This window comes from Astyanax mexicanus, chromosome 25 (assembly GCF_023375975.1).
Source record: "Astyanax mexicanus isolate ESR-SI-001 chromosome 25, AstMex3_surface, whole genome shotgun sequence".
Lineage (NCBI taxonomy): Eukaryota > Metazoa > Chordata > Actinopteri > Characiformes > Acestrorhamphidae > Astyanax > Astyanax mexicanus.
This window is the reverse complement of record NC_064432.1, coordinates 26,090,049-26,115,200: the sequence shown is the minus strand read 5'-3', so window position 1 is coordinate 26,115,200 and position 25,152 is coordinate 26,090,049. Positions and strand designations below refer to the sequence as shown.

Below are 25,152 nucleotides of genomic sequence, written 5' to 3'. Positions count from 1 at the left end.
CATCATATATATTTATATATATTTGTGTGAGTGTTTGTTGGAATTCAACTTACATGTACAGGACTTTACACAAGCTCAGACAGTTTTGCAGAAGACACGGGTCCAGACTTTAGAATAAAGAGATTTTTTGGAACGATACATCAGATGTGGCCTCAGCTGTTTGAAGCCAGGCATTCCCATCCACACAATCCTACTCAGATTTTACATTTCACGGTAACACTTTATAATAACTTTTGTTAATGTACCATTATATACTAATGTACAATAAATTTTATTTATCACATATTAACAAACTAAAAGGTTGCAAATATATTTGTGAATACTAATGAACACACTGGAAACATGAACCGCAATTGATAACCATTTGTCAGGTTAAAAATTCTTATTAACTAATTAAAATTCTTATTAATGTTAAAATTCTGATGAGATAGTGATTTGTTAATAATTCTAAATATGAACATCTATGCTGATAAATTAGTGTCATGTGTAATAATGATATTTGGTAATATTCATATTCTGATAAACTACTGCTTTGTTCACATCTACTGATCATTAGTTAAATTAAATATATTATTATATTATATATATACATACCACTCACATACATTAGTGTCATTTTCTTTGGTGCCTAAAACATTTGCCATTTGCACAGTACTGTACATCTCCCTCATCTGCTCACTTGATACAGTCACTAGGTACAGATCCCTCCCTCAGAAGAAGTCTGCTGGCTGATCATGCTGTGTACTGTCTGAGGTTCTTTATGTTTCTTTATGTTTCTTTAAGCATCCAAAAAGCTCATAAAAGCACAGAGAACAGGGCTGTAAAGGGTTTATCCAGCCGTCTGCGTGATTTAAGTTCGTGTGATTATAAGATGGTATAACAGGGGGATTGTTCTGAGGCCGGCTGGGTTCTAGGTACAGAGTAACACGGAGAAAAGCTCATTATACTCGTCATACAGGAGAGTAAACTGGCTCAGATCCACTGCATGAGCCACTGCATGAGCTAAATAAAAAAATAATCATTTTTGCTCCTCACAACTAGAATTTCAGGAAAAATAAAAAGATGAATCTTCTCTTAATTTTCTCATTTTTGCATCTTGTAGCACAAATCTGATTGTATAATGCAACTTACGTTTGTTACAAGATGCAAAAATAAAAAAAAATGAGAGAAGATTCATCTTTTAATTTTTGATGAGATGCAGGGATACAAAAAATAGAAAATTAGACAAAAAGATGAAAACTCAACATCAATGTTCAATTTTTTTAATTTATTTTTAAATGGTCATATAATTGAACTGGTACATTAAGAGGCAAGAAATTCAAGTAGTTAACTCTTGATAAGTTCAGCACAGCTGTTAACTGAAAGCCTGAATTCCAGGATTCTGAATTCTACCTCATAAAACTGACTTTAAAGAATGTAAAATATTTTTTAATGCAACCAGTTTTAACACAACGTTCATCGTTTCTGTTGAAGGATTTTACGCTGTTTTTAGAGATTAAACTCAAGCTGTCATTTATTTTTCCACCTCCATGAAAACACACCACTCCTCCCAGACCAGTACAGTGATTTAGCCACTGTCCCACACACACACACACACACACACACACACACTACACACACACACACTCACACACTATACACACACACACTATACACGCCTGTACAAGTCATTTTTGCTTATTAGGTTTCCCTGTGGGGACTCCCAGCTACTTCCCATTGTTTTCATCCTGTTCATCCAACACAACCACAGCTCAACTCCTGCAGCAGAACCAGGGATCTCCCAGGGGTTCATCTGTAGTTTAGTCTGGTTTCAGGTCTGTAGTTTAGTCTGGTTTCAGGTCTGTAGTTGGTTTCAGGTCTGTAGTTTTCTCTGGTTTCAGGTCTGTAGTTTTCTCTGGTTTCAGGTCTGTAGTTTTCTCTGGTTTCAGGTCTGTAGTTGGCTCTGGTTTTAGGTCTGTAGTTTAGTCTGGTTTCAGGTCTGTAGTTTAGTCTGGTTTCAGGTCTGTAGTTTTCTCTGGTTTCAGGTCTGTAGTTTAGTCTGGTTTCAGGTCTGTAGTTTAGTCTGGTTTCAGGTCTGTAGTTTAGTCTGGTTTCAGGTCTGTAGTTTTCTCTGGTTTCAGGTCTGTAGTTTAGTCTGGTTTCAGGTCTGTAGTTTTCTCTGGTTTCAGGTCTGTAGTTTAGTCTGGTTTCAGGTCTGTAGTTTAGTCTGGTTTCAGGTCTGTAGTTTAGTCTGGTTTCAGGTCTGTAGTTTAGTCTGGTTTCAGGTCTGTAGTTTAGTCTGGTTTCAGGTCTCTAGTTTTCTCTGGTTTCAGGTCTGTAGTTTAGTCTTGTTTCAGGTCTGTAGTTTAGTCTGGTATTAGGTCTGTAGTTTAGTCTGGTTTCAGGTCTGTAGTTTACTCTGGTTTCAGGTCTGTAGTTGGCTCTGGTTTTAGGTCTGCACTTTAATCTGGTTTCTGGTCTGTAGTTGGAGAAGTTCCTGATGCAAGGGAACACTTGACCAGGTTTTGAGGTGATGTAATGACAGGGTCTGTACTTTAATCTGTAGCTGGCTCTGGTTTCAGGTCTGTAGTTTTCTCTGGTTTCAGGTCTGTAGTTTTCTCTGGTTTCAGGTCTGTAGTTTACTCTGGTTTCAGGTCTGTAGTTTTCTCTGGTTTCAGGTCTGTAGTTTTCTCTGGTTTCAGGTCTGTAGTTTACTCTATTTGCAGGTCTATTGTTTACTATGGTTTTAGCTCTGTAGTTTAGTTTGGTTTCAGGTCTGTAGTTTTCTCTGGTTTCAGGTCTGTAGTTTGATGAGATTCTAACGCAGGGGAACACTTGGCAGGGTTTTGAGGTGATGTAATGACGTGTTGGTCTGTAGTTTTCTCTGGTTTCAGGTCTGTAGTTTAAGGAGATTCTGACGCAGGGGAACACTCGGTCGGGTTTTGAGGTGATGTAATGACAGGTGTTTGGTGAAGGAGTAAAATAGCTTCCTAATCGTACAGTACAGAGGAGTGTTGTACTGGAGTTGTGTTGTCAGATGATCATGTGTCTCAACATGTTCCTCCAGGTCTGCAGTGTTTGGTATGGATGGGGGGCGGGGTTAGGATGTCTGCTCTGAGGGAAGACTTCATGGCAAGCTTTTATAAAAGCCTGTGGAGAAGCTCATATAAAAAGCGCTGTGAAAGTGTTTCAGGTGAATGCATGGAAAAGATGTGATTCCAGATCTATTAGCTAAATGTATTTTTGCATTTCACCACATTGCAACAACTTTACAACCACCTAGCAGCACTTTAGCAACCAACACCTGAATCAAACTGCACCCTCAAGGCTATAAAAGCCCATTTGTATGAAGTGTGAAGACTGTGATGTAAGAGTTTGAGGGTTTTGGAATTGGCCCATTTTTATGCTCTTTGTTTGATATGTTCATATTTTGTCATTTCCATGCACTAAGCTTATTATTCAACATTTAATGTTAGTGTCCTAATACTTGGTGCCCTATTTTAGCAATCTAAAGAGAGCCGTCAATCGTGCAGCTTGATTTAGGGCATGTCAATGTGTCTTTGCTATCATAACGACAGGAAAAGTACACATTGCTCAGCTCTAAAAGCACAAAAAGCATGCATGGTTAAGTTTGGCATAATGTGAAATAAACCAATCAGAGTGTCCCTTGCCTTTAATTCCCTTTAAGACTCTTTTCTGGATTGCTATTTTAACGGCGCAGCTACCTGGACGTGTCAAACGAATCTTAGCATGTTCACACTCGTTATTCTGTTTACTGCTAGTGTAAAAGTTGGGTTTGTGCACTGCTATGTATTCATGTGTGCATAACAAGTGGGCACACCAAGGGACATGCCAAGATAGCGATGAGCGTCTGACTGTTGACGTCTGTCTTGGATTGTATTCAGTCAGTGGAGCTCCTGTGTTTTCTGTTACCAAGAACTGCACTGTTGCTGTTTAAACGACACAGGTCGAAGGTGTGAAAAATGGAACTCAATCTCCACTACTTTGCACCGTCTTTGCAACCACCGAGCAGCGCCGTAGCAACCTTAGCAACACTGCAGAAACTGCACTCTCTGTATAAAAATCTAATTTCCAATTATACCTAAAGATCAGCCTGACAGGACCGTTTCTTCAGGAGCTTCATGTCCTAAAAGGGACACAGGAACCTGCTCAACGTGGGTTCACGGCTGCCACTATCTCTCGACTCGTCCTATCTTCTAAACAGAGCTGCTGTCCTCTTGTCCACCCCTTCATTATCATCACAAGGGTGCAGAGCGTCTCGGACGCTGAGGTTAATCAGGCTTGACCATCGGACGACCAGGCCGAGGTGGAGGGGTGGTTTGGGAGGTGCAGAACGATAGGTGACATACCTTTCATAACCCAGATAACAGGAGACAGGTTTGAAGACAGGTCTGAAGATAGTCTCTCAGCAGTGCAGTGATTGGGCTTCCTCTGAGGTCTCTCTAAAGACCAGGTTGATTAAATGTTGCTGGGAATACGTGGTGATTGTTGTAGTAAAGAGCTGAAGTCATTGGCCTAATTCACCAAAGGTCACCGGAGTCCCAGGGATTAGTCTGAGGGTCTCTGGTTTCGTTTCCATTCAGTTTCTATTCAGAGTGGCTCACTGTGTTTACTGAACCAGTTCCACCAAGATATGAACCTACAAAGCTGTGGAAAAGCGTTTGTCCTTTTTCTAAGGTCTTAAATTATTGCTTTGAATTTGCATTCAAAATGAATGTTTTTAGAAGTTTTTAAGTAATTAAACCACTGTGCACCAATAAAACCATCTATACATTTTCTGCAAATCATCTGATAGAATATATTGGGTCTGCAAGTTGAGAAGTGAAACTGTTTGTTCTCTTCCTGAGCCCACTAGATCAGTTGAAGAAACTTTTTGATTTCGGTTTGCTAGTTGAGAAGCTTAGAAAATACACAGCTTTAGGATTTGCCAGGAGACTTCTTCTGAGGTAGGGATCTGTACCTACTGACTATAACAAGTATAACAAGCAGATGAGGAAGATGATGTGTTAGCACAAAGCTAACACTAATGTGTGGTAAAGCTCTTTACAAAGACATGTCTGTAGAAGTATATAGTAAAGGTACTATATACATTTTATATAAACATATATATTTTATATGTTCTTTATAGGTGTTCACAGGGCCACAAGATCAACTGGAGAACACATTCCATCTGCTCATCTCCAGTTTTCAAGATGTTCAGAGCATCTACTATCAGCGTCTGTGTTGGTAAGGCCTTTGTTTTTCCTGTTTTAGGTAATCACTCCTGTTACTGGAACTCACTCCTGTTACTTTTATAAATATATTTCATGGTAAAGTTTATAGTTAGAGAGTGGGGGACAGGTAACAAATGCTAGTTTTTTTATTTTACTTCTGCAAGTAGCTCAATGTACAAGACACTATGCTTAATAATAAAATGTATTTTAAAGTTATTTTGTGTGCACATTTATATATGTAATTTCCTGGGGACAGAAATGGCACAGATTCTGCGGAACGTGCCATGTATATAGCATTAATAGACAAATAATCTGAAGAAATTAAAAAATATATAAGAAGAAAACAAAGTTATTGATCATCTATCAGTCTGGAAACGGTTATAAAGTCATTTCTAAAGCTTTGGGACTCCAGAGAACCTCCAGAGATTCACTATTATTCACTATTGGAGAAAACATGGAACACTGGTGAACCTTCCCAGGAGTGACCGGCTGACCGAACAAATTTACTCCAAAAGGGCATGAAGAACTCATCCAGGAGGTCAAAAAAGAACCCAGAACTACATTTAAAGAACTTACTAGCATTTTTTGCTTACAAAAATCAAATTCTCACAGCAATGCTCCAACTAAATCTTGTTTAAAGCTTTAATTCCTGGATATTAGAGACAGTAGAGGCAGTTACTCCAACAAAAACAGAATAAAATGTTACTTTTCTTAATTTTCTTCCCCTACAGTGTTGTTACTGATCTGTAGAGGTGATGCTAAGCCCAATGGAAAGAGCAAGAAGGCCAAACAAGGTACAGCATCTCTTAATTATGTTTTTTTACAGTATATATATTTTAGAACATTTATTTTTCATTCAGCTTTATAATTATAAACATATACACATTTTAAGTCAATTTTAAGTAAATGGGGTTAAATTACACAAAGTCAAACTAAATACAGATGTTTTGGTAACTACTAATGCCTTATGGATGCATTTTTAATGCATCGTATGACATGCATTATACCTTATAATGTCTGTAATAAGCCTGTATAATACCTTTTATAAGTACTGACAGCGACATTTATAACGCATTATGAACTACAAGCGTAAGGGATTATAAAGAAAGGGCTTATAATGCCTTATAATATCTGTTCATAAGAACAGTACAACAGTACAATGTAGTGTTGTAATGCACTATAACACAGATTTGGTATATTTTGGTATAATGCATTATAATATGCAGCTATGATTCCTCAAATAAAGCTTTTATAATAAAAGTGTGTAACACGTTATGAAGCCTTATAGATGGTCATTACTGACTTTAATGAAGTGAGATTTGTGTGTTTTAAACATGTTTTTTTTAAACAAGTAAATGTTATTGCGCCTCATTGTAGGCATTTAAAAAACACACTTTACTTAAAGCCAGTAAATAGAGCGCTCATAACGCTCTATAAGACAAAACAGTGAGGCGTAATAATGTTTATTTCACGTTTAAAAAGCATATGAAATCTCACTTCACTTAAAGTCAGTAATGACTGTGTATAAGGCTTTATAATGTGTAACACAGTTGAACTTTTGCACTTTTTCTTGCAACTGCACATTTTACTAAAATTTTACCACCCTAGGAAGGTGAAATAATGAGAAAAATAGGAAATAGGTAGCATTGCCTCTGGCCTACTTAAAAAAATTGGGGATGTTTTAAAACGATCTGCAGTATATTATTCAGTTTTACTGATAAAACCGTTATTATTATTATTATTATTATTAACTCAGTTGTTCCGGATATCGAGTGTGATATTCGGGCGGGGAAGATCAGCTACCCCGAGTTTATCGTAAGATGTCCTGCTGGCTGCCGCGAGACCATGCAGAGGGTTTACGGCACGGGAATCTACGCCTCCATATCCAGCATCTGCAACGCTGCCATCCACAGGTGAGTCTGTGTAACAGTTCTAAACCTTAACCTGGTTTAAATAGCAGCAGTGCTTCTGAAAATACAGGGCTTGGAGAATGAAACTGAAACACCTGGTTTTAGAGCACAGTAATTGATTGTGGTGACGGACAGTTCTGGTGGAAACAGGAGAGTTGAGGTGCACATTGAATTCTGCGTGATTTGATCAGCCGTGGTTTTATGTTTTTTTGGATACAATCCGGGTTAGCACCCAAACATCCCTTTCAGACAGCTTCCTCTTACAGCGTCCACAGTTAATCCTGTTGGATGTGGTTGGTCCTTCTTGGTGGTATGCTGACATTACCCTGGATACCGTGGCTCTTGATGCATCACAAAGACTTGCTGTCTTGGTCACAGATGCTCCAGCAAGACGTGCACCAACAATTTGTGCTCTTTTGAACTCTGGTATGTCTCCCATAATGTTGTGTGTATTGTAATATTTAGAGCAGAACTGTGCTCTTACCCTGCTAATTGTACCTTCACACTCTGCTCTTACTGGTGCAATGTGCAATTAATGAAGATTCAACACCAGGCTGCTCCAATTTAGCCATGAAACCTAAAATCCCACACTAAAATGATGACAGGTGTTTCAGTTTCATTGTCCAACCCCTGTATTTCTACACTGATGGGCGTGGTGTTCTGGAAATGAGGTGTGTTCAGGGACATTTCTGGAGTTTTGCTTCTTTATCTTGGTAACAGAAAACACAGGAGCTCCACTGACTGAATACAACCTAGACAGACGCCAACAGTCAGACGTTCATCGCTATCTTAGCAACATAAACCCAACTTTTACATCAACAATAAACTATTTTGAGCCAAACAAGGTGTACTTTTCCCGACGTTACGATAGCAAAGACACACTGACACGCTCTCTAAATCAACCTGCATGGTGCACAGTAGACTGCAACCTATATTTTACTAAACATAGAGCCCTGAAAATTATTTAAAGCACTTTTTTGTAGTTATATTGTTGTATATATGTAGTAAAATATATTTTCTGCTTGTTTTGCTGCAGTGGGGTGATCACTAACACAGGGGGGAAGGTGATAGTGAAGAAGATGGCCGGACAGGCCGAGTATAAGGGCAGTCACGCTTACGGCGTCAGGTCACTGTCCCTCCCCAACTGGAGAGAGTCCTTTACTGTGGAAGGTAATGTGATTTATTACAGTTTATTACAGTTTTAAATGCTTGAAAAACTAAAAAAAAGGCATTAAAATAATCTTAAAGGGACACTAGGTCGGATTTCATTGATTGTTTATTACTTTTAAAGAATTTAAACTACAGCAATTACGGCATTGTAGTTTTTACAGCATTAGAAGGACTACAAAATTCGGACATTGGAGAAGTAAAGGAAGAAAAAAGCCAGTTCAGTTGTTCATATACGGACAAATTATAGAAGTAACTGAGTTAAAGACTCTCTAGAGTTAGAGAATAAATATCTGACTTTCTTTGATCTACAAGAGAATAAAGAGCAACTGAGCCATTTCACCAAATCTGTGCCATTCCTGTCCCCAGGAAATTGTAATTACATGTATAAATGTGCACACAAAATAACTTTAAAATACATTTTATTATTAAGCATGGTGTCTTGTAGATTGACCTAATTGCAAAAGTAAGATATGTAATTAAAATATGAATAAAAACTACTTAGAACACTGTAAAAATAACATTTTCAGCTCCCCTGCCAGGAAAAGCACCCTCTCTCGGAGCGTATTTTTAAAGTAAAAGTAAATTTAAAGCACTTTTATCAAGAAGACAGTGTGTACACACTGCTGAGAGAGGGTGCTTTTCATGGAGGGGGTGCTGAATTTCAGATTTCGGCACTACTATGGTATACTTCAGCACCGGAAAAGCACCCTCTCTCAGGAAAGGCTTACATGATTATTTTTCCTTATTTCTTATAAGTCAGCGTAGCCTACAACAGCCTCTCTGATATTTTCATTTGCTAAAATCCCGAGAGAGGGTGCTTTCCCTGGCGGGGGTGCTGAATTCAGCACACAGTTGTAAGCGCTTACGAATCGTCTTTGCGCTAACATGCTTTATTAGCGCTTACATGAATTCTTTGTGCCTCTGGTTGCATTTCAGTGGGAAAACCCAACAAAGGCGTGATCTACCCAACTACCCTGGAATACACAGCTTCAAAACCCACCACAGTAAAAACAGGTAAGACTTTTAAATGTACTTTAGGTTTCATTTTAACAGCTTTTAGAAAAAGCATTTTAGAAAAGCATTCTTTGTTCAGGCACAAAATAAATGTTTTGCACTTCATTTGTATTTGTGACTTCAGTATAAACCTAACGTCCTCATATGTGGACATCATTTTTCTCAGAAACTACATCATGTAAAAAGATAGTTCTTTGTTTTACAGTAAACAGCTGCCAATTAGCTCAAAAAGCAAAGAGAAATAAAAAAACTGCATGCTAGTGCACAATCCCAGAGTGCAGCAGAACTGAAATAGTGGAGATTTGTCATGAAACCTGTTCTTCTCCACCTTTAATAACTTCACCCCCAACCCAAACCCCACCCCCAACCAAAACCCCACCTGTCCATCTGAAGGCCAAAAGGAAGCCAAAGCCTCACCAGTCTCCACAGTGCTGCCAACCACGACAACCCCCGAACCAACCACGACTACCACCCCAGAGCCAACCACCACCACGACCACAACAACCACCACAACAACCACCACGACTCCACCTCCCACAACCACGACCACCACGCCCCCAACCACGACCACCACCAAGCAGAGGGCTGCCGTCCATAAAGTCAGAGATGCAGGTGAGAAGAGTATCTCCATACATTACTCTGTAGGTAGAATAGAGTTTAGATACTAGAGTTTAATAAAATACTTCTGTAGAAGTTAAAGAAGAATCAACTCAAGCTTTTTACTCTTTAAGTAAAAGTGTTTAAAAAAGTACTTAAGTCTAAAAGTAAAAGAAATGTAGAAAAAATAAAGCCATTAAGAACAAAAGCCACTAAAGGTGTGCAGGTGTGATGGATCACAGTATATAAACCAATAGGGAGTGGGAATGGTATATGTTTATATTTCTCTACATCCAATCACAATCAGATTCACTCTATCTGGATGGAGAGATTTATCTGGATAGGGGTTTTATTAAACGATGAGAAGCCGGAATTAAAAAACAGCTGAAATAAAATATATATATATATATATATATATATATATATATATATATATATATATATTTATCAATGTATAATGTATAATTGCTTGAGTTTGAAAAAGTCATCCTGCAGTCCCAGATGTGCTGTAAGTCAGGTACAGTATACATCAGTTATGTTTAAGCAATAATATACTCGAGGATGGTATTTAAAATCAGTTTTAAATGAAATAAAAAAGAAGAACTACTCTAAGTAGAATTATTGTGCGATAAAAAGCTATGGATATAACAAACAAACTTTAATTTAATTAAATTAACATACAATTTAGGCTTATGTTTTATAAAAGTGTTTTTTGCTTGGTTTGTACACCCTATTTAAATACATATACAATACATGCTTCAACAGCCATTGTTCCATTACAAGAAAATATCATTAAAACAAAGAAAAAGATGGGCTGAAGCGCTACTAGGAGTATAAGAATTGTAAATCTTTCCAATAGGTGCTCTTTTGAAGCTGGGAAAAAAAATCAATATAAAAATATATATAAGTAAAAGGCACTGTGTTGGAAAAAAATGAAAAGAGTTTAGTCTAGAAACATTGAGGCTGAAAAAGAACATTTTTATTTTTCTTGCCATGACACATTAAAGGCTTTTTACTATTTTTTTTTCCAACACAGTGCCTTTAAATTATATATTTTTTCATACATTAAAACAAGTTTTTTCCTGTATTTTCTCCTGAGATGCACGGAAGCAGGTGAGGCTGTTTTTATCTGTATTTTTATCTTTTAATTTTATCTCTAAAGTTTCCTCCTCTCTCTGATTCAGGCAGCAGTCACCCGTACTATGCCTCAGTGGCTGCAGCAGCCAATGCAAGTAAGTACAGCAGCCGATGAGTCAGGGATCCAATAGCAGCTTCTGAAATGTTCTGGATTTTCACTTTTCACCATTCTGGACTGGTCTAGACCTTCTGGGCTGTTTGGATTTAGGTGTTTTTTTTATTACTCTGTTTGAAGTAAAGCCACGTGTGTCAGAAATCACCCTGTATAATTTTATTACACTGCAATAAATGGCTTTTTGGTCACTTACTGGAGTGAAACTGTGGGTTTAATATTAAGAAGTGACGTTGAGGATCGTGACTCTGGTCTTCAGTAAGCTCTCCGAGACTTTATTCTCTTATAAATGCTTATAAACTCTATTTAAAGCAAGACGTTCGTATAAAAGAAGGAATTTAATGCTGTAAACTCTTTAAAATCTTAAATTGAAGTAACATGTGAAGCAACTGTGTTAAAAAACCAACCAGGGTTTATTCCACCAAATATTGATTTCTGAACTCTTAAAACTTTATGAATATGAACTTTTTTTCTTGTTTTGCACAATTTTGAATTTGCTATTAGTACATTAGCATTCCTAATAAAGTGCTAGCTGAGAGTGTTACACATTGCATATTTACCTAGATCTTTTGTACATTTCAGCCACAACATAAGCAAAGATTAATAAAAAAAAGAAGAATTTTAAGAACTTTGAAAGTATCTTCAAGTGCAGTCACAGCAAAAAACATCAAAAACGTTATAAAGATGGTGAAACTGGCACTCATCAGGTACCAGGAAAAGATAGAAGTGCTAAAGTTTCCTCTGTTGCACAGGATAAGTTTATTTACTAGCACAAAAAATAAGATTTTTTAAGTTACTACATGATTCCTAATGTGTTCCTTCATATTCTTGATGATATGAATGAATAGTTCTGGTTTTAATTTTTTGGCTGATTGATTTTTTTTGTGTAAAATTTAAACAGTAAGTTGAATTTTTATCCAACGTTGATGAAAATCCATGTTAAACCACATGAATCATTCTGTCCCAACATTGGCTATAGGACAGTCCCAGACCAGCCAGGGGAAGGGTCTTCCTCAAGGTACGTCCCAATTGGAATTTTTTAATTGGTGCAGATCTGGTATCTCTGTGTTCCTGAGATCTGAACGATAATTTTCTCTGAAGCATTCAGGGGCGGTCCCGCCATCGCCGGCAGATTTTCACCTCGCATCAATCCAGGTAACATTTTTGGTTCATTTTGAAGCTAAAATAAAAAATTTAAAAAGAGAAAAATGTGGGATTTGGGTCTTTTAACGGAACTGTAGCTTCATACGAAAGGTAAGCTTCGGTTTTACTGAATACTGACATAAATACTATACTAACACCCAGTGAACCACATGAAGTACCACATCTACCACTTGGCATCATCGTACCAATCAACCTTCTGGGGTATCATAGCAACCACCTGTATAGCAACTGCCTAGCAACCACCTAGCAACAATCTAACATCTGCCTAGTGACAGTACAGTACAGTGCCTGTCCAACAAGAACTTAGCAACTACTTTTATCAACACCAGAGCAATAACCACAAAAATATCCTAGCAACTACCAAGCAACCACTTATCTGAAATACCATATCAACCACCCAGCAACATCCCAGCAAACCATTCATTTAGCAAGACAATAGCAAATAGTGTGCAATACTGTGTATTGCTGTACAACTCTATTGTAATAACCACCTAGCAAAACTACAGCAGATCTACCAATCAACCACCTGTGATATCATAGCAACCACCTATATAGCAACTGCCAAGAGATACCATAAACAACTGCCAAAAGATACCATAAATCTACATAGCAACCACCTAGCAACACTCACAGTGCCCATCCAACAAGCACTTAGTAACTACATCTATTAACACCAGAGCAATAACCACTAAAATATCCTAGAAACCACCAAGCAACCACTTAACTAGAATACCATATAAACCTCCCAGCAACCTCCCAGCAAACCATCCACTAAAAGCAAGACAAACTACAGCTTCTACCAATCAACCACCTGTGATGTCGTAGCAGCCACCTATATAGCAACTGCCAAGAGATACCATAAAACCACCTAGCAACACTCACAGTGTCCGTCCAACAAGCACTTAACAACTACTTTTATCAACACCACAGCAATATTCACTAAAACATCCTAGCATCTACCAAGCAACCACTTAACTGGAATACCATATCAACCGCCCAGTAACCTCCAAGCAATCCATCCAGTAAAATCAAGCCAATAGCAAACACATGGCAACAGCCTGGACACGCAACACGTCAATGAAGCTGTGCAAATGTTTAGGAAATGCATTTTTTGAAGTCATTTATTTCTATTTGTTTTTCATGGAATATTTTCGTCTCCCTTCATTTCACAGGATAATTGTGGCCGGATGTTGTTGAGATGTTGAGATGTTGAGATGTTGAGGATGTTGTTACAATATTTTCCTGTTTTCTGATTTTAGGGGTTCGCAGACCAGATGCAGGAACTCCAATCAGACGCCAGCCTTCATCTCCATCCACTTCAGGTTAGTAAAAATCCATTCCGTCCAATCACAACACAGAGTCAGCTGAATTAACTGCTTTAACTAGCATAAGGCTCCTTAATAAAGGGTTTATAGATAGGTTATACAGAGTTTATTAATGTTATTAATTAGGTTATAAAGCATTAATAAGCAGTTACAACACATACATAGGAAAGGCAAACGTTCTTCTAGTATAAAAATATATTTTAATATACTGTACTACAATTTCTAGTGTGTTACAAATTTACTTTTTTTTTATTTGACATTTAAATGTGTTGTTTAACACTGTATCCTATAACATAATTTACTTAAATTTATATTTTCCTAATTATAATTACAGAGCATTGAAATACATTTTAACTGTTATATTAATGTAATGCCTAGTATAAATTAATTTACTTTCTAAAATGTTACATGATACATTGCACTTTGAGTAAACTACTGTAACAAGGTACACAAGTATATATGGAAATAAGTTTTTTAGAAGTATATTGAATTACATTAAACTAAAAGTGCACTTCATGGTAGTCTATATTTAAAAATACACTATAATGTACTTTTTTAAAAAGTATGATCAAAGTTTACTTTAAAAAAAATGATAAAAGTATACTATTAATGTGCTTTTAATATATATTTTAAGTAAGTACAAAAATCTGTTAGTATATTTACAGCATACTTAGACATATATATTTCTCAATATGTTTTAAGTACAATTAAGTATATAAGTGATATTTAGTTTATGCAACACATCTATACATCTGTATCAATTTTAACGATTCATTTCAATGTAAAAAGTTGGTGTCAGAAGTGGTTTACTTAGTGGTTCAAGCAGTGTTGCAGTCTCTTGTCTTTTGATTCTACTGTTCTGATTGGAGGAAAATGTTCTAAAATTAGATTTTTAACAACTTAATTATATTGCCTTGCTTACGGTATTGCAATTAAATGTGATTTTGTATCGTATCGTCAATTTCTAGCCTAATTACTCCCCCAAAATCTATTCGTCCTAAACTGATCCAGAGGTTAAAAACAGTGAGGAATTTCAGGGTCACGAGACGCTTTGGGGAATATTTAACATCTGTCCACATCTGCTGAGCTTTCATCAACCTCACCCTCAAACCAAACAGATGCTGAACATTCACCAATCCGTCTCCCTCCATGCCCCGCCCCCTTTCTGCCCATGCCCCACCCCCTTCTCTTCTGTTTTTTCGTTTCCCGCAGCTTTCAATCGAGTCAAGGTGCTCCAGCCCGAGAGGAACGAGAACTCCAATCCCAGTAAGTATCTGCAGACCCTGCTGCCCGAGTGTGTGTCTGTGTGTGTGTGTGTGTGTGTTTGCGTTTCACTGTCGTACATCAAACAGAACACATGTGGAGGAGAGAGAAGAACAAGCTGAAGGGTTTGAGAGCAGACAGTAAGTACAGGGCTGTAAAATCTCCCTTTGAAACATTGAAACACAAAGGCCATGAGAAGATCTGAGAAGGTTTGAGAAGGTTCTGGACCCAGTTGGACCCAGCTGGACCCGGCTCCTGCTTACTCAGCTGCTGTTCTGCCTCGGCAGGAACCGTTTGACCCATTTAACCCATTAAACCCTGTGCAAATAGGTCCAAATATTATTAACTATGATACTGCCATGTTTACCATCATTTAAATAGCAACAGTGCTTCTGAATACATCTACGGAACTCAACATTTTTCTGGTGTATTGCTATCGTGACAACAGAAAACACAGGAGCTCCACTGACTGTATACAACCTAGACAGATGCCAACAGTCAGACGTTCATCACTATCTTGGCAACACATGGATATAAGCAGTAGTGCACAAACCCAACTAAATTAGCAACTCAGTCTCCTCTGCTGAGAAGCGTTTGTTGGACATGTCAAGGTAACTGCACCGTTAAAATAGCAATACACCAAAGTCAGAGCTCACCTGGCTTTTAAAGGGAATTAAAAGCAAATGACACTCACCTATGATTAATTAAGAGAATTAGCACATGCCTTTTGCACATTTCAAGTCACACAAGATGTACTTTTCCCGTCGTTACGATAGCAAAGACACACTGACACTTAGTCAGTGTACATTTAAATGACATATTAATACCTGGGAAAGGTTCATGTGTGTTTAAAGACCAAATCAATGTGAATTAACATGTGGTCCCCTATTTTCGACCAGTTCCTTTCTGCCAATCGCGTTGAGGAAATTCAATCCACGTCACCTCCCACCTTAGATGAATACTTACATTTTATTCGTACAAAAAATACCGTCATAAAACATTATTTCAGTATCGCTAACTATGTTGTGAATCTGTGTGTAAAAACATAGTGTGGAGCATGCACAGCATTTCCGTAGCGCTAAGGCTATTTTTCTCGATTTTTAATGTTGTACACTACTTAGGATGCCTAATTCTAAGTGAACAAGGGTGTCGCCATGTTTTCCTGACAAAACCAGAGTAAGGATGCCCACACAGGACAAATGCGGTCTCATTTTACACCACTGGGAGCCGCTGGATCCAATAGGCGGCGCAGGCAAAGATGAGGTCCACACAAATAAATAAATAAGCCCAGTGATTCAAAAGTACGCTTTATTACACACATTATCAGCCACCCGTATCAGGGTAAGGTACTTGTTATTATTAAAAAAAAAGCTTAAGTCTATATATTTTTCAGTTAATATTGGGTATTTTAAGCTGAATGTAAGGTGGACCCTTGTAATTCTGCAGGTAGGGGGCCGCTAGGGGGCGCCGAACTAAACAAAACTGTAATTCTTAAAATAAAAAACATTTTATTTTAAAGTCAAAAAAGCATTGTATCTTCTTAAAACCGTTTATTTGGGTGAGTTAAGCATTTTCATTTATTGCATTAACCTTAGATTTCCACAATTTTTACTGAAATGACCCAAAATAGAGGCCAATACACTAAAATCTTAATCTATTTCGGCCGTTGAGCATCTCCACGGGCACAGTGCACAGACACAGCTGATGCTCCTCGGCCTCTGCAGCCCAGTTTAGCTTTAGTGGTCTAACCGAGTGAACAGGGAAGCGAACCAGCAACCACCAGCATCCATCAGCAACCGCCAGCGATCGCCAGCGACCGGGAGCTCAAAACTGCATCTCAGAAAATAGCCTACAAACAGTCAAAATCCTGCCTCAGCAAAACACACTGTGAGGACGAATGTCCTTATTTATTTAAAGTGCTCATTCACTGTAAATCAAGGAAATCAAGGAATTTAAAAAGAGTTTATTGTGCTTTTGTTGGAGTAACTATCTCTACTATCCAGAAAAGTAAGCAACCCCCTATCAACCCCCTACAACCTGAACAACCACCTGATACACCACACCGAACCACTGAGCAAAACCTGGGATACTATAGCCATCACCTAGCTATCCCATAGCAACCCCCTATCAACCACTTATTACAACCTAAGCAAGCACCTGGCACACAACACCAAATGCCTAAGCAAAACCTGGGATACTCTAGCCATCACCTAGCAACACTGCACCAATCATCTAGAAAGAACTTAGAAACACCATAGCAACCTTTTATTAACCACTTAGTACCACCTAAGCAAGCACCTTGTACACCTCACCAAACCCACGAGCAAAACCTAGTATAATATAGCCATCACCTTACAATCCCAGAGCTACCACCTATCAACACTGCAGCTATCATCTAGAAAGAACTTAGCAACACCATAGCAACCACTTATCAACCACTAAGTACCACCTAAGCAAACATACGGTACACAAAACGGTAACAGTGCGTTGTGGAAGTGGAATAAAAGTGGTACCAGGTTTTCAAAATTCATATCAAATAAAAATCTGATAAGCGTGACGTGTAAAAGTATTGAGCCCCCTTTAATCTGAAACCCTTTTTTCCACAGCTGTATATGCATATGCTTACAATAAATTACTACTAAAGTCGCGTCTGTAATCCAGACCCCCGACAGAGCTGGCTAAATCCGCAGACTGGGGGACTGGGCTTTTTGCTGGTGCTAATAAATCTGATTGGTCGGTTGCTGTATAGCGTTGATGGAGGATGGTGGCACTCCCACGCCCGGCTTACTGCTGTCTGATCTGGGGGTTTCTGCAGTCAAAACAAGCCTGATTTACTGTTATACCAGCGGATTGAACCCCCCCTCACTGTTGTTGTAGACCCTCTAGACCACCACTGCTCCTCTCTGGGTCTGGAGGCTGAGTTTGGGTTTGGGTCGCTGTGTTATTTTGGGGCGGCAGGAAGTTGGTGGATAAACCAAGTGATGCGTTGAACCGTCTGGTCGTGGTTTCAGTGTTATCAGATGGCCATCAGCCAAATAGCATAAATATATCCTGTCTAATCCCTGAGAAAGAAGAAGTATTGACAATTTAGGGTGTAAGAAAACATTGTTATCTGAAAGGCAATAATGTGTTTTGCAATACTGTATGGGTTTTCCAAAACACAGTATTGATTTTTAATAAATACATTGACTTGCAAACATATTTATACCCCTTGACCCATTCCACTGTAGCTCTGGCTTTATGCTGTATGTTTAGGGTCATCATCTTGCCGGAAGGTGAATCTCCTTCTCAGTCTCAAGTCTTTTACAGCCTCCAGCAGGTTCTCTTCCAGGATTGTCCTGTATTTATCTCAGTTATTCCAACAAAATCAGAACAAACTCTTTAGAATGCCCCTGATTTCAGAAGAACAATGAATGAGTAGATGTCCGAATGCGTTGGTCCGTATAATACATAGAAGATAACACTTCACAACTTATACAGATGTGCGTGTGTGTTTTTTTAAGTCATTTAGTGAAGCATCACTTCATAATCAAACTGATTAACATACTGCTGATCACATATAAATTAATATATTAATCTATATGGCTGATTATCAGTGTTATAAATAGCTCTTCAATCTCCTCATTCAGCCTTTGGTAGGAGGGAATGGCCACAGCCTGCGCGACCCGATTGGTTCTCCGGACCCAGGAGAACATCAGGTATCTAACAACTCTTGCAATGAATGGTTGAGTAAGAGTAAACATGATAACTAACATAAATATGCATAAAATAAGAATAAACCTGATCGAATTTAATTAAGAGTTAATCGAATAAATTCAATAAACTGAATCAATAGACTCATTGACAAAACTACAAAAATAATGCAATTATACAGCATGTCTCAGGCAGACGAATTGTCCGCCATCTACGCCATTCATCAACCAGTCACCATCGCCCTTGTTTGCAGTGATGTTGTGAACAAGAATCCTGGACTTCTACTAGAACTAGAACCATATCATCTTTACCAACAAATCCAGGTTCTATTTGGGTTCCAACGACTTTCCTTCTGAGAGATTGTTGACCTCTAGACATGCTTCTATGAAGCGCTCAAAGACCTTTTCGCCCAGGATGTTCGTTTTGACAAACTCTTCGCCATCTACCCCATCTATCAACCAGTCACCATCAACCTTTGTTTGCAGTGATGTTATGAACAAGAATCCTGGACTTCAACTAGAACTAAAACCATATCATCTTTACCGACAAATCCAGGTGCTATTTGGGTTCCAACGACTTTCGGTTTTGATTATGAAGGCCTCGTCGACCTTTCCACCCAAGATGTTCGTTCGTGAATTGTCCACCATCTATGCCATCTATCAATCATGGACTCATGTACTTTTGCAAACTAGAACTTTATCATCTTTAACAACAAATTCAGGTTCTATTTGGGTTCCAACGACTTTCCTTCTGAGAGATTGTTGACCTCTAGACAAGTTTCTACAATGTACTCAAAGACCTTTTCGCCAAGGATGTTTGTTTTGACAAATTGTTCACCATCTACGCCATCTATCAACCCGAAACTTCAGCTTTAGCTTCAATCTACGAGTGTAGAGCCACAGGATCTACAGGCCCAGCTGTAGCAACATCTGTGAGTAAATGTTCTGTAGGATCCATATAGAACCTGTAGAACCTCCATACCCAACCGTCTCAATCTCTTTTCAATCTTTTATCCAGGCTAAAAGCTTCATTAGTTCATGCATTATTTATTCTTTTTGTCAGTGAGTGTATGATCATAAACCCAACGCTAAAACTTTAACATAAACTCAAACCCTATAAAACACTGCATGCCTCCAAAGACCTTGAAATACCTCCGTATCTCCATCACTACACCATCAGTCACACTGTTGCTTCTCTGTGTTCAGATGTTACTAACTATGAGCCAGACTCAGGCTACACCTGGAGCGAGGTGAACACCGGCGACTCCGCAGGTAAGACCTCCACCACATGCTGTCCATCAGATAGCTGCTCTCCTGAGATGTGTAGAACATCTGCATGTGATTGAGTCAGTATGCAGAGCATATGTCGGTTTGGTCATGCCTGGGCTAAACTGATGTACTGAATGTAGCTACAGAGTCTGGTGCTTGTTTGGAACTGTGCGGCACGTCAACGGCGTTCAAGATGTTTTAATACGGACATGTCCGTCGGCATGGCACCCATACGACTGTTATAGTGTTTTTGCATGTACTGTACAGATGCTTCTGCTAAAGATTGAACCATATGGGTGTAATTTAGGAGGATGAGGTAAGGCAACGGGTTTCTGCTTTGTGATTGGATGCCTGGGTCTCCTAACCAGGCCAATGGCAAAGTTGGGACATTGGCATCTTTTCCACTGCAGGGTTACAGGGTTACTAAGACTGAGGCGTTTTCCATTTGCTAGCATGTTAGCATGCTAACTCATAAACAGACCAATTGAAATTTTTAAGCTGTTAACTTGGGAAATGTAGCTAAATACTAGCTAAATAAATATCAAATGTGAGAACTGTTCATTTTTTATGCCAATTATTGGTCTATTCCAATATTACTACTGTACCACTACATTAGCACTTTGGCTACCAGCCTAATCCAACATTATTGCTATTACTGTGTTAGCACGCTGGCTACTAGCCTTATTCAACATTATTGATATTACTGAGTTAGCACACTGGCTACAAGCCTCGCTCAACATTATTGCTATTACTCTGTTAGCATACTGACTACCAGCTGGTCCAACATTATTGCTATTACTCTGTTAGCATGCTGACTACCAGCTCATCCAACATTATTGCTATTACTGAGTTAGCACGCCAGCTACTAGCCCCACTTAGCATTGATTTTGCTGTGTTAGCACACTAGCTACTAGATCATCCAACATTATTGCTATTACTGTGTTATCACACTAGCTACTAGCCTCATACAACATTGTTGCTATTGCTGTGCTAGCATGCTGGTTAACAGCTCGTCCAACATTATTGCTTTTACTGTGTTAGCATGCTGGCTTTCCAGCTTGTCCAACATCATTGTTATTACTGTATTAGCATGCTGGATACCAGTTCGTCCAACATTATTGCTATTACTGTGTTAGCAGGCTGGCTACCAGCCTCGTCCAAAATCACTACCACAGTGTTAGCACACCAGTTATGAGTCTAATTTCGCATTTCTACTACGTGCCTCATGCCACTTTGTAATAGCAATGTTAGCATGCTGAATACCGACTTATTTCCAAAACTTCTACTAACCCAGTCCAACAGCTGCAGTGGAAAGAGGGCAATGTGTGCACTGGTACTGGTCTTTGCTACTGGTGCTTCACGCTAAGCTAACTGGTCTCTGAAATGCTGGACTCTTTCCTTGCAGCTCCAGAACCACGGCCAGACATTTCAGAGTACGAGCGCTGGTACTATAATTTTGGACAGTATCGTAAGTGAACTTTCATTTTCGTTTAAACCCAAATATGTTAGAAAAGATGCAGGGGTCTGTTCAGAAACTGAAGTGCTCTCTTCATTTTTTTTTCAGAACTGTATATATATTTTTTTTTATAGACTCCCAGACTGATTAGAACTTTGTGTTGTCTATTTGCGTCTCAATTGTTTCGGCTCTGTATATTACAGTCCCAGACAAACACACTACAAATCACACACATCTAACAAAAACCACAAACACATCCTGGACAAGACAGCAGATGCTGATCATCCTCTCTCTCAGGCTCATCACTTTTCAGTTCTGTAAATTACAGGCTGCAGATCTCTGGCTCGGCGACACTGCTGAGGCGTCCAAACTCCAGGGATCTGGTTTGGAAGAGCTGAACGCCGGCACTATATTTACACACACATATATATATATATATATATATATATATATAAAGCTGCGAGTAAACGCTGCAGCTGTGGAGGAACGCTCCTCACTGTGAGAGATATAAGAGCTGAGCTTTGTGTCTCGGAGTTTTAATGGTAAGTCCTCCTCGCATTTCTATTCTCAGCTTCAGCTTCTCGACCAGCGGAGACGGAAAACGGCCGCAAGCTCCACCCTGAAACCAGCCACACACGAGGTACGACACCAAACAACAGGAGGAGTCAGATGCCCTCTCCCATAGTATAGTCTAGTATAGTCTAGTATAGCACCAACCAGTCCCGGTTCTAGACTGCTTTGCTTAACGGGGTCAGTAGAACGTAATGGGTGGGCAGGTTTATGATTTAAGATTTATGATACTGGCTAAAATTGATGTATAAAGTAAATAAATAAAAATGTTGCATCTTTTAAACAGAAAATGACTAATTATAGGGTTCCCTGCAGTGTATATTTATCAAATTAAACATTCATAAAACACATGCAAATGGGCATTAAGTTTAGTCCATGTTAGAAGAGATGAGCTGCTACTAACCAAGTTATTAGCTTTCTTGATAGCTAGCTGCTTGTACCACAAATGAAAGGAGAACTCCAGTGTAAAATTATTCCCCTTATTTTATTTAATTGAGGCTTGTCTTGTCCTCTGTAATCACCAAAAAAAATGTTTTGTTGTCTGAGGGCAACACCATGCCATAGTCTATGGTGTAGCCTGTGCGAGCGCCCTATGCAGCTACCAGCGTTTACACTTGTGTGTCCGTGACTCTGCATCACTCTGCAGTTTAAAACGTGAAGATGGGAACGCGTGGGCGGCTCAGTGAACCAATCACAGCTGCTGCTGTCTGCGTCGTACATAGTTAAGATGCATAGTTAAGATTTGTGGGGATGTATGCATCAGGCTACGGCGTACGGACTGTATGCACAGGGTACAGCATAGGTTTGACGCAGAAGTAAAACTGGCCTTAAGGACAGTATTTGCATGTGTTAAAAGTCTCATTCCATCATTTTTAAATTAATTTTAAAATGTCTACTTGTGTCACTAGTATGAATGAATGCTCTAAGGGCCGTTTTTGGAGAAAGAAAGTGTTCAGGTGTTTCTGTTTAGCCCTGCTTTAGATCACTGGATCAGTGGTCTCTGAAGAAAGATATCGCCTCTAATTGGCTAACAGCACTGCAGCTACCTTGTCAAGTTTAAAGTTGTTTAAAGTCTCGGTAAAGCGCAGAATCCACCGGAGATGCGATTCAAACCTACAGGTACTTAAACAAGGTAGCTAACTAGCTAACTAGCTCTGTAAACGGAAGCTTTAAAACAGAGTAAACAGAGCTGTTAGCTACTCCTTAGCTTAGGTTTGCGAGGCCAAAAAACCCACTGGTTGACGTCGACACCTAAAATCTCTCTGATCAACTCGTATTTCCGAGGATTTTCTTTTACTACCTACTGCTGAGAATGGAGTTTACAGAAGAGTTTCTTGTGCAAATTCCTTTAAATCTCAGAGATCTACTGTATTTTTTTAACAAAGAACAAGAACTAGAAGTGGAATTTAGTGGAATGAGACCTTTAAATATGCTGCATGCTTCAAACATGCTAATGCTAATGCTAACGCTTGGATGTTGCTGTCGCAGTGGATCCGGTGGAGGTGTGGAAGCCGGAATCCAACCCGTTCGACTCAGGTGAGACGATCTGCTTCAGCTCGCTCTTATATATGATCTGCTATAAATAATTAAGAAATAATGATACCAGTTATCATACTCCGACCACGGCGGCGGTGATGCTTCCTGATGTTCAGATGGGTTTTTGGGCTGAGTTTGAACGATATGACCTGAACTCAGAGCTCACCAGAGTCCTGTAATACTTTCTTCTTCTTTTCTCTGCAGGATTCAGCACCCGAGAGCAGGACTCCTTACCCAGAGCCCCAGAAATCATGTCTCAAGGAGATCCGAGTAGGTTTATTACTATAAAATTATATATAATATAATATAACATACAGCATCTGCAGAGGACCTTTAGCTTAGCATTATACACAGGAAAGGTTATGCTAATAAACATAAGCTGTGTAAAACAGAGTGAAGAATAATTGGCTTTTAACTGGTTTAAACTGAAAAACTATCGATTTTATCGAAATTTGTTTTAAAAAGCAGTGTAATTCCTTTATTGCTTTTTTTTTAGATCAATCAAAACCCCTAAAATACTGGTGATATATTAATAATGCACTTTGCATACTGAAAGTTATAGTAAAATAAAAGATAATGGGTATATATAATCTGGATTTTCTTTTGGCTTCATTCAATATCACTACTACAGTGTTAGCACGCTGGCTACCAGCCTCATCCCACATATTTTTTGCAGCTTTAGAGCACCGGCAACTAGCCTCATGCAACATCGCTACCACAGTGTTAGCATGCCTCATGCAACATCGCTACCACAGTGTTAGCATGCCTTATGCAACATCGCTACCACAGTGTTAGCATGCCTCATGCACCATTGCTACCACAGTGTTAGCATGCCTCATGCACCATTGCTACCACAGTGTTAGCATGCCTCATGCACCATCGCTACCATAGTGTTAGCATGCCTCATGCAACATCACTACCACAGTGTTAGCACGCTGGCTACCAGCCTCATCCCACATCAATTTTTGAGGCTTTAGAACACCAAAAACTGGCCTCATCCAACATCACTACCACAGTGGCTTTAGCACATTGGCAACCAGCTTTGCTTAACATTGCAAAATTGCAGTGTAAGCATGGCTAGCCAATCAGTGAATCCTTACAATAAGCCCTCCCTCAAACAGTTAAATAAGGATAAAATGTTCTAGCAGGTTCTACAGCCCTTGTATAAAGAGTGTATCCATACCTCTCGTTCCAGACTGTAAGGTGGACATCGCCTTCCTGATGGACGGCAGCTGGAGCATCGGGAAGCGGCGCTTTAAGATCCAGAAGGATTTCCTGGCAGAGGTTTCGCAGGTCATCAATGTGGGCGTGGCTGGACCGATGATGGGCATCATCCAATACGGGTAACGTGGACTTTTCTTTATCTGCTGTAGGAACAGAATACAGGAAATTAGACAATTAGCTAATATTAAATAACAGGGTATTTAACACCACAATGGGGGCTCTGAGTGGTCCAGCAGTCTAACGCGCTGCCACTATGATCAGGAAAATAATGCTCTCTTGGTTCGAATCCCAGTCATGCAGCTTGCCATCAGCTAGCCTCTAGAGATTACAGTTGTCCTTGCTCTCTCTGGGTGGGTACAGTACAGTAGATGGCACTTTTCTCTTTCCCCTCATCACTCCTAGGGTGATGTGGATCAACACAAGGCTGCATCTGTGAGCTGATGTATCAGAACCGAGTTGCTGCGCTTTCCTCCAATTTCCTAATGAGTGTTTTGGGTAAT

At 39.1% G+C, this 25,152-nt stretch overlaps 1 protein-coding gene across 10 annotated transcripts in view; it reads left to right on the top strand.

Annotated features, from left to right (window-relative positions):
• Positions 1 to 25,152, top strand: part of vit (vitrin) — a 42,408-nt gene that overhangs the window by 9,825 nt on the left and 7,431 nt on the right. Inside the window, exons 2-19 of one of the 10 annotated variants that reach the window (XM_049472124.1) lie at positions 5,129 to 5,226; positions 5,945 to 6,007; positions 6,970 to 7,126; positions 8,160 to 8,293; positions 9,230 to 9,307; positions 9,701 to 9,919; positions 11,089 to 11,136; positions 12,133 to 12,171; positions 12,255 to 12,308; positions 13,577 to 13,639; positions 14,855 to 14,908; positions 18,535 to 18,603; positions 19,804 to 19,869; positions 21,272 to 21,334; positions 21,894 to 21,962; positions 23,381 to 23,428; positions 23,633 to 23,698; positions 24,624 to 24,771. In XM_049472124.1, the coding sequence (XP_049328081.1) occupies positions 5,193 to 5,226; positions 5,945 to 6,007; positions 6,970 to 7,126; positions 8,160 to 8,293; positions 9,230 to 9,307; positions 9,701 to 9,919; positions 11,089 to 11,136; positions 12,133 to 12,171; positions 12,255 to 12,308; positions 13,577 to 13,639; positions 14,855 to 14,908; positions 18,535 to 18,603; positions 19,804 to 19,869; positions 21,272 to 21,334; positions 21,894 to 21,962; positions 23,381 to 23,428; positions 23,633 to 23,698; positions 24,624 to 24,771 (1,472 nt within the window). In that variant the 5' untranslated portion in view covers positions 5,129 to 5,192. The remainder of the gene's footprint in view (positions 1 to 5,128; positions 5,227 to 5,944; positions 6,008 to 6,969; positions 7,127 to 8,159; positions 8,294 to 9,229; positions 9,308 to 9,700; positions 9,920 to 11,088; positions 11,137 to 12,132; positions 12,172 to 12,254; positions 12,309 to 13,576; positions 13,640 to 14,854; positions 14,909 to 18,534; positions 18,604 to 19,803; positions 19,870 to 21,271; positions 21,335 to 21,893; positions 21,963 to 23,380; positions 23,429 to 23,632; positions 23,699 to 24,623; positions 24,772 to 25,152) is intronic. The other 9 variants (XM_049472127.1, XM_049472125.1, XM_049472126.1 and 6 more) reach the window with 9 other exon arrangements.